Genomic DNA, 13649 nt, shown 5'->3' with positions numbered 1-13649 from the left:
GGATCAGAGGTCAGAGACCTCTTCTACTAAAGCTATCAGTAAATATCTGAGGGAAAAGAGATAATTGAGACAGAGTTGCTTCTTCAGTAAAGTGAATGCTTTGAAATACTGGAGTTTGGAATGGTCTCAGATTAAGTCTCTCCTCTGCCCTATGTATACTTACGTATAACTTATGTATAAAGTGTTAGCCAGTACAAAGTAATTGTGCAGGACAGCATTTTCCCTTCTTCTAAGATATGTGCCTGATACTCGGTCAGATCCCCTTTTTCAGAGGCTGTCCTGCCATGGAGGTGCTTCTCTCCTACCTGTATTCTGCTAGAGGCGTGTGCTGTCCCCTCAAACATTCTTACTTGCGTATCTTAGTTCTCTTAGCTGAAGTGGTAATATACGGTATCATCTCAAACGGTGAACCCTCCAGCTGTGTGGTGTTTGCTGAGCTGACAGAGACTGCAGTGACTGAAGAACACTGCCAGGAAGAAAGGTAGTGTATTTCAGCCCCCCGACCCTTCCCAGTTCCTGACCAGATGAGACTCATCCAACAAACCAGTAATGGGAAAACAAAAGTGTATTAAAATATTCACAAGATTACAATAGAAAACATGAAAGTTCATTCAAGAAAAAATATCCAAGATAACTGTTTCCAGATGAGTCTGTAAAAGCAAAACCACTACCAGTCAATACCCTGGCTTTTCATGTAATCAGGACGTGCATTTCATATCTAGCTCCCTCACACAGATTATACACCTGTCTTACAGGTGTTTGCTCTCTTGCATACCTCCAAGATGGAGGGTTATGAGAAGTATCCTGTCTATGCTACCAGTTATATTTACCACGTAAAAAGAGCTGGCATTGTAGGGAGATAGAAGAGATTGCACAGCACACTGATAACAAAAGGCATCGAACTTCATTTTAGAGTGCAAAACTACTTTTACACGAAAGGGCTTAGTAGCTTCAGGGCAGTGAAGAAAAGGAAAGGAGAAGCCTCAAGAAGAGTACAAATGTTGAGCATCGTTAATATGATTTTGTAGTCTCCCATGTAAAATGTTACCTAAATATTAGCACCACAGCAGTATGGCCACAGCCCAGAAGTCTTACCCACCTTCACACCTTTGTCAGTTTACAGAGAAAACAATTCCATCACCTACTATACTGTAAGAATGTTTTGTATTTGAGGTCTTAGGTAGATACATTAATAATGCAAAATTCCAAGACAAGATTTTGAAACAGACTGAAAGTATTTTGGTTATAAATCAAACGGCCCACACTTTACCTCAATGAATCCACTCTAAGGCAATGCAGCTTCTAAGTTGCACATATACACGTACTGCAGTTACAAGACAGATGGTTACCTAAGCAGTTCTCACAGGTTTAAAAAAGTTAAAAACCTAATTCCAGTTTTTCTAGTCACAAACTGAAATAGCACTAAAGCTTTGAGAAAACAAAACCCTACAGTTCTCCGGTTATCAATGACACATCATGCAATTAATTAGAGGAAAATATGTGCCAGCCTGTAATGGCCTTGAATGCCATTCAATGAACAGGCTGGCTACCTCCCTCACAGAACAACTGCTAAAATCAAACAGAGCGATGGAGATTTGACATACCGAGTACAACTACTAATTTACGTAGATTGATACTTTATACGTAATCACCTTCAAAATCCATTTCTGCTGATCAGTAATAAGGAAGAAAATATTCACTGTTAGTATAGGCAAAACCTTCACTTTGCTGTACTGTCCAAAATTGGGGATGAGAAAAAGATGACTGATGCCATTCATGTTCTTGTCTCTAGAGGGTGCAAGCTGTCTTAGCAGCTAGAGCCCAGGCTGGTGCTCCAAAACTGCTCTACAGTAAGTACAAGGTCACTTTTACATGTAAAAGCAAAGCCAGTTGATGTAATTTTTTCAGATTTCAGTAAAGCTTTCGATATGGCTTCTCACAGAATGCTACCTGGACAAAATGTCCAGCATACAGCTAGATACAGCTAGATAAAAACATAACACAATAGATGAACTATTGACTGACAGGTAGGGCTCAAAAGGTTATGGTAAATGGGGTTACATCAGGCTGCAGCCAGTCACCAGTGGGGTCCCCCAGAGCTCCATTTTAGGGCCAGTTCTTTTCAATGTTTTAATAAATGATTTGGATGTAGGACTAGAAGGTGTTTTGAGTAAGTTTGCTAATAATACTAAACTGGGAGGAGTTGTTGACTCTGTCAAAGGGTGGAAAGGCCTTGCAGAGAGATCTGGACAGATTGGAGAGATGGGCAATCACCAACCGCATGAAGTTTAAAAAGAGCAAGTGCCAAGTCCTGCACCTGGGACAGGGCAACCCTGGCTATACGTACAGACTGGACGATGAGACGCTGGAGAGCAGCCCTGCAGAGAGGGATATGGGGGTTGTAGTTGATAGCAAGCTGAATATGAGCCAGCAGTGTGCCCTGGCAGCCAGGAGGGCCAACCATATCCTGGGGTGCATTGAGCACGGCATTGCTGGTCGGTCAAGGGAGGTGATTGTCCCGCTCTACTCTGCGCTGGTGTGGAGAGTAGAGTACTGCGCTGGTGCGGAGAGTAGAGTACTGCGCTGGTGCGGAGAGTAGAGTACTTTGAGTACTGTGTGCAGTTTTGGGCACCACAGTACAAAAAGGACATTAAACTGTAGGAAACAACTTGTAAATCACACAGACCTTCCCCAGCTCCATCCGAGCCACACAGTACTTCTTTCCAAAATAGATGGACCCAAAAAGTACTAGCAGCAGTACTGGAACTGGTCAAGAACAACATGCTTCATTTTTCCTAGGAGTACATGCTGTTCATTTCCACCTGCAAAACAGCCTTGGAGAATTAAGAGAATACCAGCAGAGGACATAGAATTGAATTTCTGGTCACTATAACATCGGGATCTGATGACATTGACTGACTTTAACCTTTGCTTGCTACCCATCAAGGAAATTGGAAGTCCTCTGCACCTGAGACAAATAAGCCAGCTAAGCATCAGTCCTTTTCATCAGCACAGGTTACCACACCTGATTAAACAAGCTAAGACAATCTGACTGACAGAAAGTTCAAAACAGTTTTGTCTCATACTGCCTCAAGTTCTGTTGACTTCAGCCTGAATAAGTTGTGTAACAGCTACATTGTAGAAGCTGTCCATTCCAGCTAAGCAACTTTGCTCATGTTTCCATGACCGAAAAAAAATAATAAATCAACAGCCTTCACAGTGGAGAGGGATTCAGACCAATTTGTACTACTGCTCCTAGGGGTAAGGGAGTTTGTTTCTTTCTTTGAAAAAAAAAATAAAAAACTCAACACTAATAAAAAATAATTAAAAATTCAATCTGTCTTCATACAGAGGATCCAAGCAGCTTTGCAATGAGACTCCTCAGTAGAGGTTCTATGAACATACCTGTAACTAAACAAAAACAATGACATATTTCCTATAGTTAGCACCAGAAGTAACAGTATTGTGCTCAGATTCTCCAGTATATTCCAAAAGAAAAAAAATATAAATAAAAATTCAGAGCCAAGGACAGACAGCCCTATTTTCTCAGAGCACTGAGTTTTTGATAGTTAAATTCATCACCCTCCTCCCTTCTACTCTAAAATGTCTAGGGAGAAAGAGACTGGGCGATGAGACGCTGGAGAGCAGCCTAGAAGAGAGGGATCTGGGGGTCGTGGTAGACAGCAAGTTGAATATGAGCCAGCAGTGTGCCCTGGCAGCCAGGAGGGCCAATCGTATCCTGGGGTGCATCAAGCACGGCATCGCTAGTAGGTCAAGGGAGGTGATTGTCCCGCTCTACTCTGCGCTGGTGCGGCCTCACCTCGAGTACTGTGTGCAGTTCTGGGCACCACAGCATAAAAAGGACATGAAACTGTTGGAGAGTGTCCAGAGGAGGGCTACGAAGATGGTGAAAGGCCTGGAGGGGAAGACGTACGAAGAACGGCTGAGGTCACTGGGCCTGTTCAGCCTGGAGAAGAGGAGGCTGAGGGGAGACCTCATCACAGTCTACAACTTCCTCGTAAGGGGGTGTCGAGAGGCAGGAGACCTTTTCTCCATTAACACCAGTGACAGGACCCGTGGGAACAGGGTTAAGCTGAGGCAGGGGAAATTTAGGCTTGACATCAGGAGGGGGTTCTTCACAGAGAGGGTGGTTGCACACTGGAACAGGCTCCCCAGGGAAGTGGTCACTGCACCGAGCCTGTCTGAATTTAAGAAGAGATTGGACTGTGCACTTAGTCACATGGTCTGAACTTTTGGGTAGACCTGTGCGGTGTCAAGAGTTGGACTTGATGATCCTTAAGGGTCCCTTCCAACTCAGGATATTCTATGATTCTATGATTCTATGTAATGCACAGGCATAAGCACAGGCAGATCAAAATCAGGTTTCCCCATCAACCATATCAAAAGCTTTGTTACTTTGTAAGTGTAGAACAAATACTGGGGAGAAAGAGCGTAGTTCATAGGGAAAGCAGTAGGATTCACCCTGATTTTAGTGATGCTCCTTACAAAGGCAGGTGTTGTCAGGAAACCAGCCAAGTGTGATCCTGATGAGTGTGTACCCAACTTTGTTGGGAAAAATGACTGAAGAGGAAGCCAGACTCTTCTCACTAGTGCTCGCTGACAGGACAAAAGGAAGCAGACAGACGTTTAAAACCAGGATATTCCATCTGAACACATGGAAATGCTTTTTTACTTTAAGTGGCCAAACAGATTGCCCAGAGAGGTTGAAGAGTTTCCAACTGTGGAGATACTCAAAACCCAACTGGACATGGTCCTGGGCACCTGCTCTAGCTGAACAGGGACGGTTGGACCAGATGATCTCCAGAGATCCCTTCTAACTTCAACCATTCTGTGACTGATTTTGTGAAATAGATTGAATTAGGAAATGGCTGAAAATCAGAGAGAAGGGGTTATGGTAGATCAAGCTGAAAATTATCTACTGGTATAGAAAAGCCTACACCACATTAGGGTGTACAAAACAGAAATCCTTCTTACTATATGCTAGTCTGCAAAGACCTCAGCTGGAGTGCCACTTCAAGTCCTGAACACTGGATTTCAGGATACAAATGGGTCAGCTAAAGAAAGATTCTCTTCAGCAGAAAAGGACGATTTGAGATCCCTATCAATCTATGAGGAGTATAATCTTGAAACAAGAAGCTGGGAAATTGTATTCAAGTAGTAGACTTGCAGAGAGGAAGGAAATAAACTGCCCACTGCATCCTCTGTGCAAATAAAGGTTATGAAAACACACAAACAAACAAACAACAATAATGACGACCAAAAAAAAAAAAGGCAACAAAACGAAAGGGAAGCTCTAAATTTCTTCCAGAGGTCATTCAGCCTCCATTTAGAGGCTTTTGAGAACTGATAAAGCATCTCTTAGGAAGTGACAAAGGTATAATGGAGTGACAAGGGGGAGATGAGGGAATACTACAACTTCCAGAGCCCTCGGAGCCCATTTTGTTGTGCTTATATGAAGTGACACAGCTATGAGGAAGAAACATTTCATTGCCTCAGACTTTCAGTGAACTTTTCAACCACCTAGAGTTACTGTTTCTTATCCTTCTAGCTCGCTAGTTCTTCAGTTTTCACAGGTAAACTACAATTTCACAAAAGTCATTAGGTCGGCACTATTCCTGTACCTTAAAGGACTGGGCTTGAATATATGGGCTCGATACAGAAGTAAACAATTCTGCGACCTGTGTTACACAGGTCAGGTAGGCCTAAACATTTCCTTCACTTGCAGTGGTAAGATAACCGTTTCTGATAACTAGGAGTCACAATGTGGCTTACAAAACCAAGTGAGAATGTCTACCTCATGCAAGAAGGCAGCTTGTACTGAGAATCTGACCAAGGAAATATGAATACCCTGTGAAAGTTACCTTTATATTCACCTCAACAACAACAACAACGAAAAATAGGCCCCATAAGCAAAAAAAAAAATAAAAAAAATCTCGAGGTCAACCTAAAATCTTAGTTATCTTCCAGTTTCTCCGTTAATAATCAAGATAAAAATATTTAAAAACTGTGATGTGAATTTCCACTTTCTCTCTCGTCATACAAGATACAAAAAGAATATTGGCAATTTATAAGCAGAATTCTTACCGCATTTCAACATGCAACATTGGTCTCACTTCTGTACGATTAAATAGACTATTTACACACAATTCATATATATCTTTCCCTCTGTATGCACATGCATTGGTCCTAGCCTAGGCATCAAAGGCCACATGTGAGTTCTCTGGGTCAAATTTTGTTTAAGCAATTCCAGTCTGAATGCGTGTTTTGCATTGGATAGGTTAGGATCTCATTTCAGTTCTTCCGAATATCAGCATAGACCACAGACTCTGACTTGTTAATCTTGTCGCTGTGCTGTCCTCCGGAGTGATCTAGCTGCGCGTAAATGACTGGGCCCTGAAAACAGAATAAAAAAGCACAATCAGTATTGCTCAGGATAGGTCATACCGCCCCTCCCTTCCACAAGGGCTACAGCAAGACCAAAGCTAAAACAAGACCACACAGCTCTTATGACTGCTAGTGACACTTTAAAGCAAGTGGAATGAGCCCTCACCTATAAATGAGCTCTACTCTGCCACCTTGCTCTTATCGGGAGCGTGCCAAACAGCAGGATTTCCTCCATTTAATAATGCTAAGGCTGCTTGCCTTCTCACAAACAGCAAAATCCAGAATCCTTTGTTCTGGAAAGCAGCAGTTCTTAGATGTTGTGGTGCAGAGAAAGATATGTGGCTTAGTCATATGCATGCCAGATTTAATATTTTACAAGATAAACTATGCTACATATTTACCAGTAGATAGCAGAGTGTTCTTCGTGTGCTTACTACCATTCAAGCCCTGTAAATTGTTGCGAGGACATTTGTTGTCGACGGAAGGAAGACACAGACGCTCAATATGAGTGATCAGTGAACTTCGATTTATTGGATAGCTCAGTCGTCTTTTATCTAATTCAATATAATTAGCTCATACATATTGCAAAAGCTAAGCTCATGATTGGTTAGTGCATTTCTCTATTTTATCAGCTAGTTTCTCACTCCCATCAACCGAAATAACACAGTTAGTATTTTCCCAGACCACCAACAGATATCATGTTCTTGTACCTGAAACCTCCCTGAAACCTCCCAGATTTTACGTACTTTCTCAGACTCATTTACGCACTTTCTCAGACTCATATGAGCTGCGTTTGATACTTTGTTAGCTCGCGACCTCCTAGTTGCTCAACATTCACATGACCTACTTCACTTAACCATTCCTCCACAATAAATCTCACCACAGCTGTACCACTTGGATATAATTGAGGGATAAAATAAACCTGCAGCCACCTCAGGACACCACAGTCACTTGATGGGATCAAGGCTCACACAGCAGCAAGCCAGAAAATACTAAAATGGTGCAGTAATGCGGAGTCTTACTTCACTTTTAAGCCAACCCAGCCCAGAGTTTAAAAAAAAATAAAAAAAAAAAAGTGTAAAACTGAATCCTTGGTCAGCTAAGCCATCAAGGCACTCTTTTGCTACCAACCAGTCCAATGTATGGTGCAGATCTGCAAAGAGAACTGCCGAAAACCATCACGCCAAACTTCACACATAAGGTGTGCTTGGCACCTTCTCGGGCCAGTCTTGTTCAGCACTGCCCAGCACTGACAGGTACTGACAGGTTTTCCTTGAAAAGACTGAAACACAGCCACACACCTCTGCTATATCTGCTGGAGTGAAGTGGAGGACAGAAAAGCACTGTCTTTCAGCAGGGCATGCAAACACCCCAGCACTTTCCTAAAGGACCATGTCCTCCAAAACACAGCCTACAGGAAGGCAAGCTGCAGCTGTTCCAGATGGGCTGGGGGCAGGACTGCAGCCTACAAAGAGCAAGTGCCTGACAAGGTAAAGGTGGGACATTTACGGAAAGGGCTGACCCGCAGCTCCAATTCTGCACACCACAACGGACAAGCACAGGGTGGAAGGCTGTGACCACCTACCAGATCTCTGAGGAGAGACCACACACAAACATTACCTGCACGGGAGAGAAAGGGACTGTTCTGCTAGGTGGAGGAAAGAGGGGGAAAATTGCAAGGACAGATCTTCTTGTTCAGTTGAGGGCTTTTGCCTCGAAACCATTTCACCCATTTAACTCCATTACTGTTTCCCTTAGGTCCAAGGGAGAAGAAGCTTTCACAGATATTTCTCCCATTCTCTTCTCTCCAGTACTTTTGGTATGCTGCCAAATTAGAAAGCATCTCTGTGGAACTGACACAGAAAGCCTTCCATCTATCTCCCAAAGCAATTAGCCAAAGATGAAAAGGAAATTTTCAAAGGCCCATAGGTACACTTCTGTACAGCTGTTTTCCTTCCAGCACAAAGGCAAATCAGGCACCTGCCTCATTCTCCTTGAGAAGCAGTTTAAACCCAAACTTTCTTCCTTCCAGATAAAGCACTTCCCAAGTTATAAAGAAAAAGAGTAGAGGAAGGGGATGGAAATAAGGATGGAAACTTACAAGCAGCTATAAAATGCTGAATAGAAATAACAGACTGTGGAAATGCTGGGGAAAAAAAAATAAATACAGATGTCCTAGAAAAGTTGGGATTTAGAAAAAACACCTTTTTTTACCCCACTGTTGATTCTCACATTGTTCTGATCTCCAACACTGTATCTAGATCATGTTACTAACTGCAATTAGAGCTCAGTCTATGAAAACGTAAAGACAAGTTAAGCCTAAGGTTTATTTGTAAGTAATTTAGGAGTTCTCATCTGCCTGAAACCACAGTTTAAGGATATGGTGAATTCAGCTCTACAGCACTTTGTATCAGTTCAAAAAAATCTACAGCTTCATAAAATACTCACAATTCTGACATTTCAGGTTTGCTCAAGAAATTCTGATGGGTCAGTTTTCAACCACAGGAGTTCACTGCTCAGGATCAGTATTATCACTATTCTAATTTTATGCCTGGTTAAATATAGTTATCCTGCTGCAACCAGCATGTCAGGTGGTGATGGAGGATCTGACTTGCTGTGGTCACCTGATCCAAATCAAGCTATCGTTGTTTGGATATGCTCACTGTCACCTAAACAAATGGTAGATTAGCTGATGCAGAGAAAAGGAGGAGCAAGAATTTGCTATAATGCCTCACCTATTTGATTTATTGCCAGCTGAATCTTTGTGAAGACTCTTCTTCCATAAGTAAAAGCTTCAGAAAAGTCTAAGCAATTCAGAACTTTCACCTAAGTCCAACTAAGATCATTCTGACTCTTCAGAACTAAGAGAAAGGGCAGCACTGCCATAAAATAACCTGCATTTCCCAAAGTCTTGTGATTTTTTCATTCAAACCAATGGAAAAAGAGCAGCAGGTATACCCATACCTTGCTAAAAGTTTGTCAGCAGAGTCACGAATTGCAAGGTACAGCAAAAGAAAGGAGTTATGAAGTTAGACCACCACACCATGTGGTCTACAGTATTCTCAAGTTCTTTAGATTCTGGAAGATGTTGGAACTACCACAGATTCCAGCCCCAGGAAATTTATCTGAAATTTAAGTCAGGATTCTCTGCACCATGAACTGCTCCCTCCTAGGGTCCTGGTGTCCAGCCCAAAGCTCAGAACAGAGCCCAGACTAAGCTTGTTCAGTTATTCCTGAAGACATTCCTGCAGGCCTGAGGTCTGCATTGAAGTTAACGTAGCTTCAGTGCTTCCAGCTTCTACACTGATAAACCTACCCACTTGGGATCTCTGTGCCATACTGCTCTGTACATCAGAAATGTACTTCTGCAGAAGTTGTACTTTAAGATGAACAGTATTTCAGCCTGCCCAGAAATGAGTAATCAACAACTCACAAAGCAGAAATACAAATGACAAATAGAAGCCACCTTGGAGTGAGCATTTCTTGGGACAACACACCCTGCCTCCCAGTTTGCCTGTTGCAACCCAGCTTACTAGCTAAAGAAGGACATCCATCTGGGAAACGCATTTAGGAATGTATTTCTCTCTCATCCATATAACAGTCATAGTAGAATACAAGTCAAGAACGATGGCATGGAAAAAGAAACACCATATACACATTTGACAGGACAGAATGTATCTGCTAAGAAGAAACAGTGAAAATAAGTGGTTCTGAGTCGCTCAGCTGAATATTTATAAAATCAGACAAGCTTTATCTAGGTCTTAAAGGCAGACTGCTATTAACAGACCCACTCCAGTCAAAATCAGAACTGTTTTAAAACCTTATCACTTGATTATAGTGCTTTTAGGTTCATAGAATAACTGCTCTTTGAAGTCATCAGGCAACATTGTGGGCCTACATACTAAAACTTTGACTTCTGGAAGTACTGCGTGCCAAGAACAAGACGTACTTCAAAAGCAGACTGTAAATCCCCAACAGACCAAGGGCCTTGACTTTATCCATCTCACTCAGCACTGTATTTTTTTCCTGTAGTATTAACACATATCTCCATTACCTCTTCAAGAGAAATGAAGAAAGCAGGTGTCAGCTCTGATTTAGAAACCCCTCAGAGGCCACACACTTATAGTAGACACTTCCTAAAAGGTGACTTACTAAGAATTAGTCCATTTTGGACATAAACTCACTCAGAACCCAGGCCTCCATGAGAAAATTGCTGAGCATACACAAATCAAGAGGTAAGAAACACCTTATAGATATGGAAATCCTGCACATTGTTGGCCGATAATTATATATTGCACAGAGTCCTTGTTTGATGCATGCTCTCTGCCCTCTGACTAATTTCCCATGAGATGATTAGTCAGAGTAAGAGCTACCTTTGTCCTTCAAAGTTAGCAGAACTTTGCCAACAGCAGCAAGAACAAGACAAAGTTTCATAATTTCAAGCCCACAAAAGCTATGTGGCTCAGCAGAAAAGCACTTTGGGCAGCAAGAGTGACTTCAGACTAACCATCACTGGTCAGCGTTTGCATTGCACTGGCTCATTTTCATGTAAAGGCACTGCATGCCACTTCGAGCATATACCCCCACATCGATGAGAGATTAAGGAAAATTCCTCCCCAGCACAATCCCAGAACAGCCTAGGCAGCTTTGTAGAGTGTTACACATCTAGTAGACAATATTATCTCCATGTATCTCCAGCAGCTACCCACTACGAATTCCTCGTCTTCTTCAGGATCTCACACTTGTACTTCACTACCATCTATGTTAATGCACATAACAGAGCCATCTTTTTCGTACATAAGTACAAAAAGGACATAAAACTCTACCTCAACAAATACCAAATACTGTTCTTTCAGATGCACTACATCTCTGAGGGATTGCTGCCCATCCCTTGTTCAGATCAGACATCCTCCCACCCTCATCACTTTAACAGACAGCACCTAATTCACATGTCCCACCCTGCCTTTAGCTTTTCCATACCATCTCCCCACGCTCCATGAGGATCCTGCTTCGGAAAGAAGCAGTAAGCAGTTTACCTGGTGTGATCTGGCGGGTACGCTGTTTACCAGACCCTCTGTGTCGGAGGGTGACTTCTGCGGAGCCTGCTTAACCGGTGACATCAAGCTCTCAGATGTACCGCAGCTGACGAGGTGGCAGAGCAGAGTTTGCACGACAATGTTCAAGAGGCACAAACACACACACACACAAAAAAAAGGAACAAAAACAAAAAACGAGTGATGGCGAGATGAAATTGGTGGCAGATTATGCCAAAGTAAAAGTGAACATAATGGATTCTGGAATAAACACATATAATTCTCCATCTCTCCCTAGTCATTTCTCTGCTCTTCCTCCTAGAGTCTCACTGCTGAGCAACGTGAAGGAACAACTTTAACATGCGACAGCAGCTCCTCCAGAATTCTTGTTCCCTAGATATTCCCATTTAACCCAACCAGTCTAAAACTTTACAAACCCACATGTGTTTTCTTCACTGAGGCTCGAGACTCAATTAACAGCAGTAAACAGCAATTTTCTTCTACCTGCAAGCTAAATAGCCCCAGTCACTGAAGCAAGCGTTATACCACTGCAAATATTAAAGTGAACACTTGCAACAGCCACCAAGCTCTCCGTACTACAAAGGTACTTCCTACCAAAGTCCACATTAGTTCCCTTGCTTTTTGTTTGGGCTATGACTCCAAAATAATTCTGCTCACTCACAACAGACACTAGTCTCTGGAGTGATTACTTTAAGAGTCATAAGTGATGTGTATGCTATGTGCCCAGATACAACTAAGTGAATATCTAAACGGGCAAATCTTGTTTGAAAACTCAGAAAACTGTCTTGTGGTGAGAACTAACACCTCTGAAAGAAGGTTGCCAGTTTTCAGTCATTGCTTGTTTCTTCCCATCTGCTTAGAGCAGGACCAAAAAAAAAAAAACCAACAAGCCAGTGACAGATAAATGAATACCACTGAGCTAAGTATATGAGCAAATGTCTTCAAACTTAACCTTGGCGGCTTCTGGGCAGTGCAGTAATGGGTCTTTAAATGTCCAGTCTATCTCCTCTTAACCCACGCACCCAGGAGAGAAAAGGGGCCACCTCCTTGACAACAAACACAGGAGTTCCCGTTGCTACCGCTTCGCTACCCTCTGAGCACTGAGCATCCTTTCCCCACAGTCTTTTTAAAAAGACAGTGTACAAAGCAAATACAGAAACAAACAAATAAGGACAGTGACATTAAGCAGACACCTTCTCGCAGGGCAATCATTTTTTAACCTTTGGGAAGTCTAACCACAGAAGATTTAGCTCTACAAACATGCCACAGATTAAAAAAAAATGTGAAATACTGCAGACCCAGTAACCACAGAAAGGGGTTACCACTCTGTCTCAGAGACAGAGCAGCCCTTCTGTGACCGAATGACATAACCATGAATTGTTTCCTTTATTCACAAAATTCCTAAGATCCACACTATCTAAAAGTCCTAATTCCTTTTTAAGCAGCTCATGCACTTAGATGACTGCAATTGTAAGTTTTCAAATGGCAGAGCTGTCCGAGCCAGAAGAACACTTACAGAGAGCGTGTTTTCCTTCTGTCATGGAAAGAACTCTGAATTTCCTGTGCTCTAGTCAATGCACTGGCAAGTTCACTGCTGGAAGAGATGGAGGGACACCATCTGGGATAAGCAGCAATCCCACCCCAGCCAGACATGAGACAATGAAACCCAAGCACCCAGTGAAATGCATTGTCCCTTTGCCAACAGATTCCAGCACAAATTACAGTGAAGTTATGTTAGCACAGAGCTAGCCGGTTAGTCAGCAAAAGAAGAGGAAATGTGTACACATACACACAGGTATTAACAGCAACCACCAACTTGATTAGTTACCATGGTGTCTAGTGGGACTGGAAGAGAAGACCCAGCCCTGTTACATTCCCAATCTGGCGTCTATATCAGGATCTCTGTAAGGAGAGGAAGATAAGCAGGATCCGATCCCAGCACACCAAGGCAGAAAGGAAAACAAAAAAAAACACCAAAGTCAGATCATGAATGGAAATTGTGGCCATGCAGGGTTCCAGATGCCGCGCAGTGCCCCAGCCCACCTCAGTTCAAGGCAGAGTTGTTATCTAAGAGTAAGTACATCTCACCACTACCACCACACACTAGGTTAGTGTCATGGAGAAGAAAGTCCGTAAGTTTGAAGGGGGTCACAGCACGTTTGGTTTCTCTTAGCATGTCATGCAGAGCTG

General features: G+C 42.6%; 1 protein-coding gene across 5 annotated transcripts in view; it reads right to left on the bottom strand.

The window, feature by feature from the left end:
• Nucleotides 1–5867: 5867 nt before the first annotated feature.
• The window catches only part of MPZL1 (myelin protein zero like 1), a 36135-nt gene continuing 28353 nt past the window's right edge, over nt 5868–13649 (bottom strand). For 4 of the 5 annotated variants that reach the window (XM_084511975.1, XM_084511976.1, XM_084511979.1 and 1 more), the window contains exons 5-7: nt 12976–13053; nt 11442–11547; nt 5868–6414 (exon numbers count right to left, since the gene is read on the bottom strand). In XM_084511975.1, coding sequence (XP_084368101.1) covers nt 6313–6414; nt 11442–11547; nt 12976–13053 — 286 coding nt within the window. In that variant the 3' untranslated portion in view covers nt 5868–6312. The remainder of the gene's footprint in view (nt 6415–11441; nt 11548–12975; nt 13054–13649) is intronic. The other variant, XM_084511978.1, reaches the window with a different exon arrangement.

This window comes from Aythya ferina (assembly GCF_964211825.1).
Source record: "Aythya ferina genome assembly, chromosome: 1".
Lineage (NCBI taxonomy): Eukaryota > Metazoa > Chordata > Aves > Anseriformes > Anatidae > Aythya > Aythya ferina.
The sequence above is the reverse complement of the archived record's forward strand: the minus strand, read 5'-3'. Positions and strand labels throughout refer to the sequence as shown.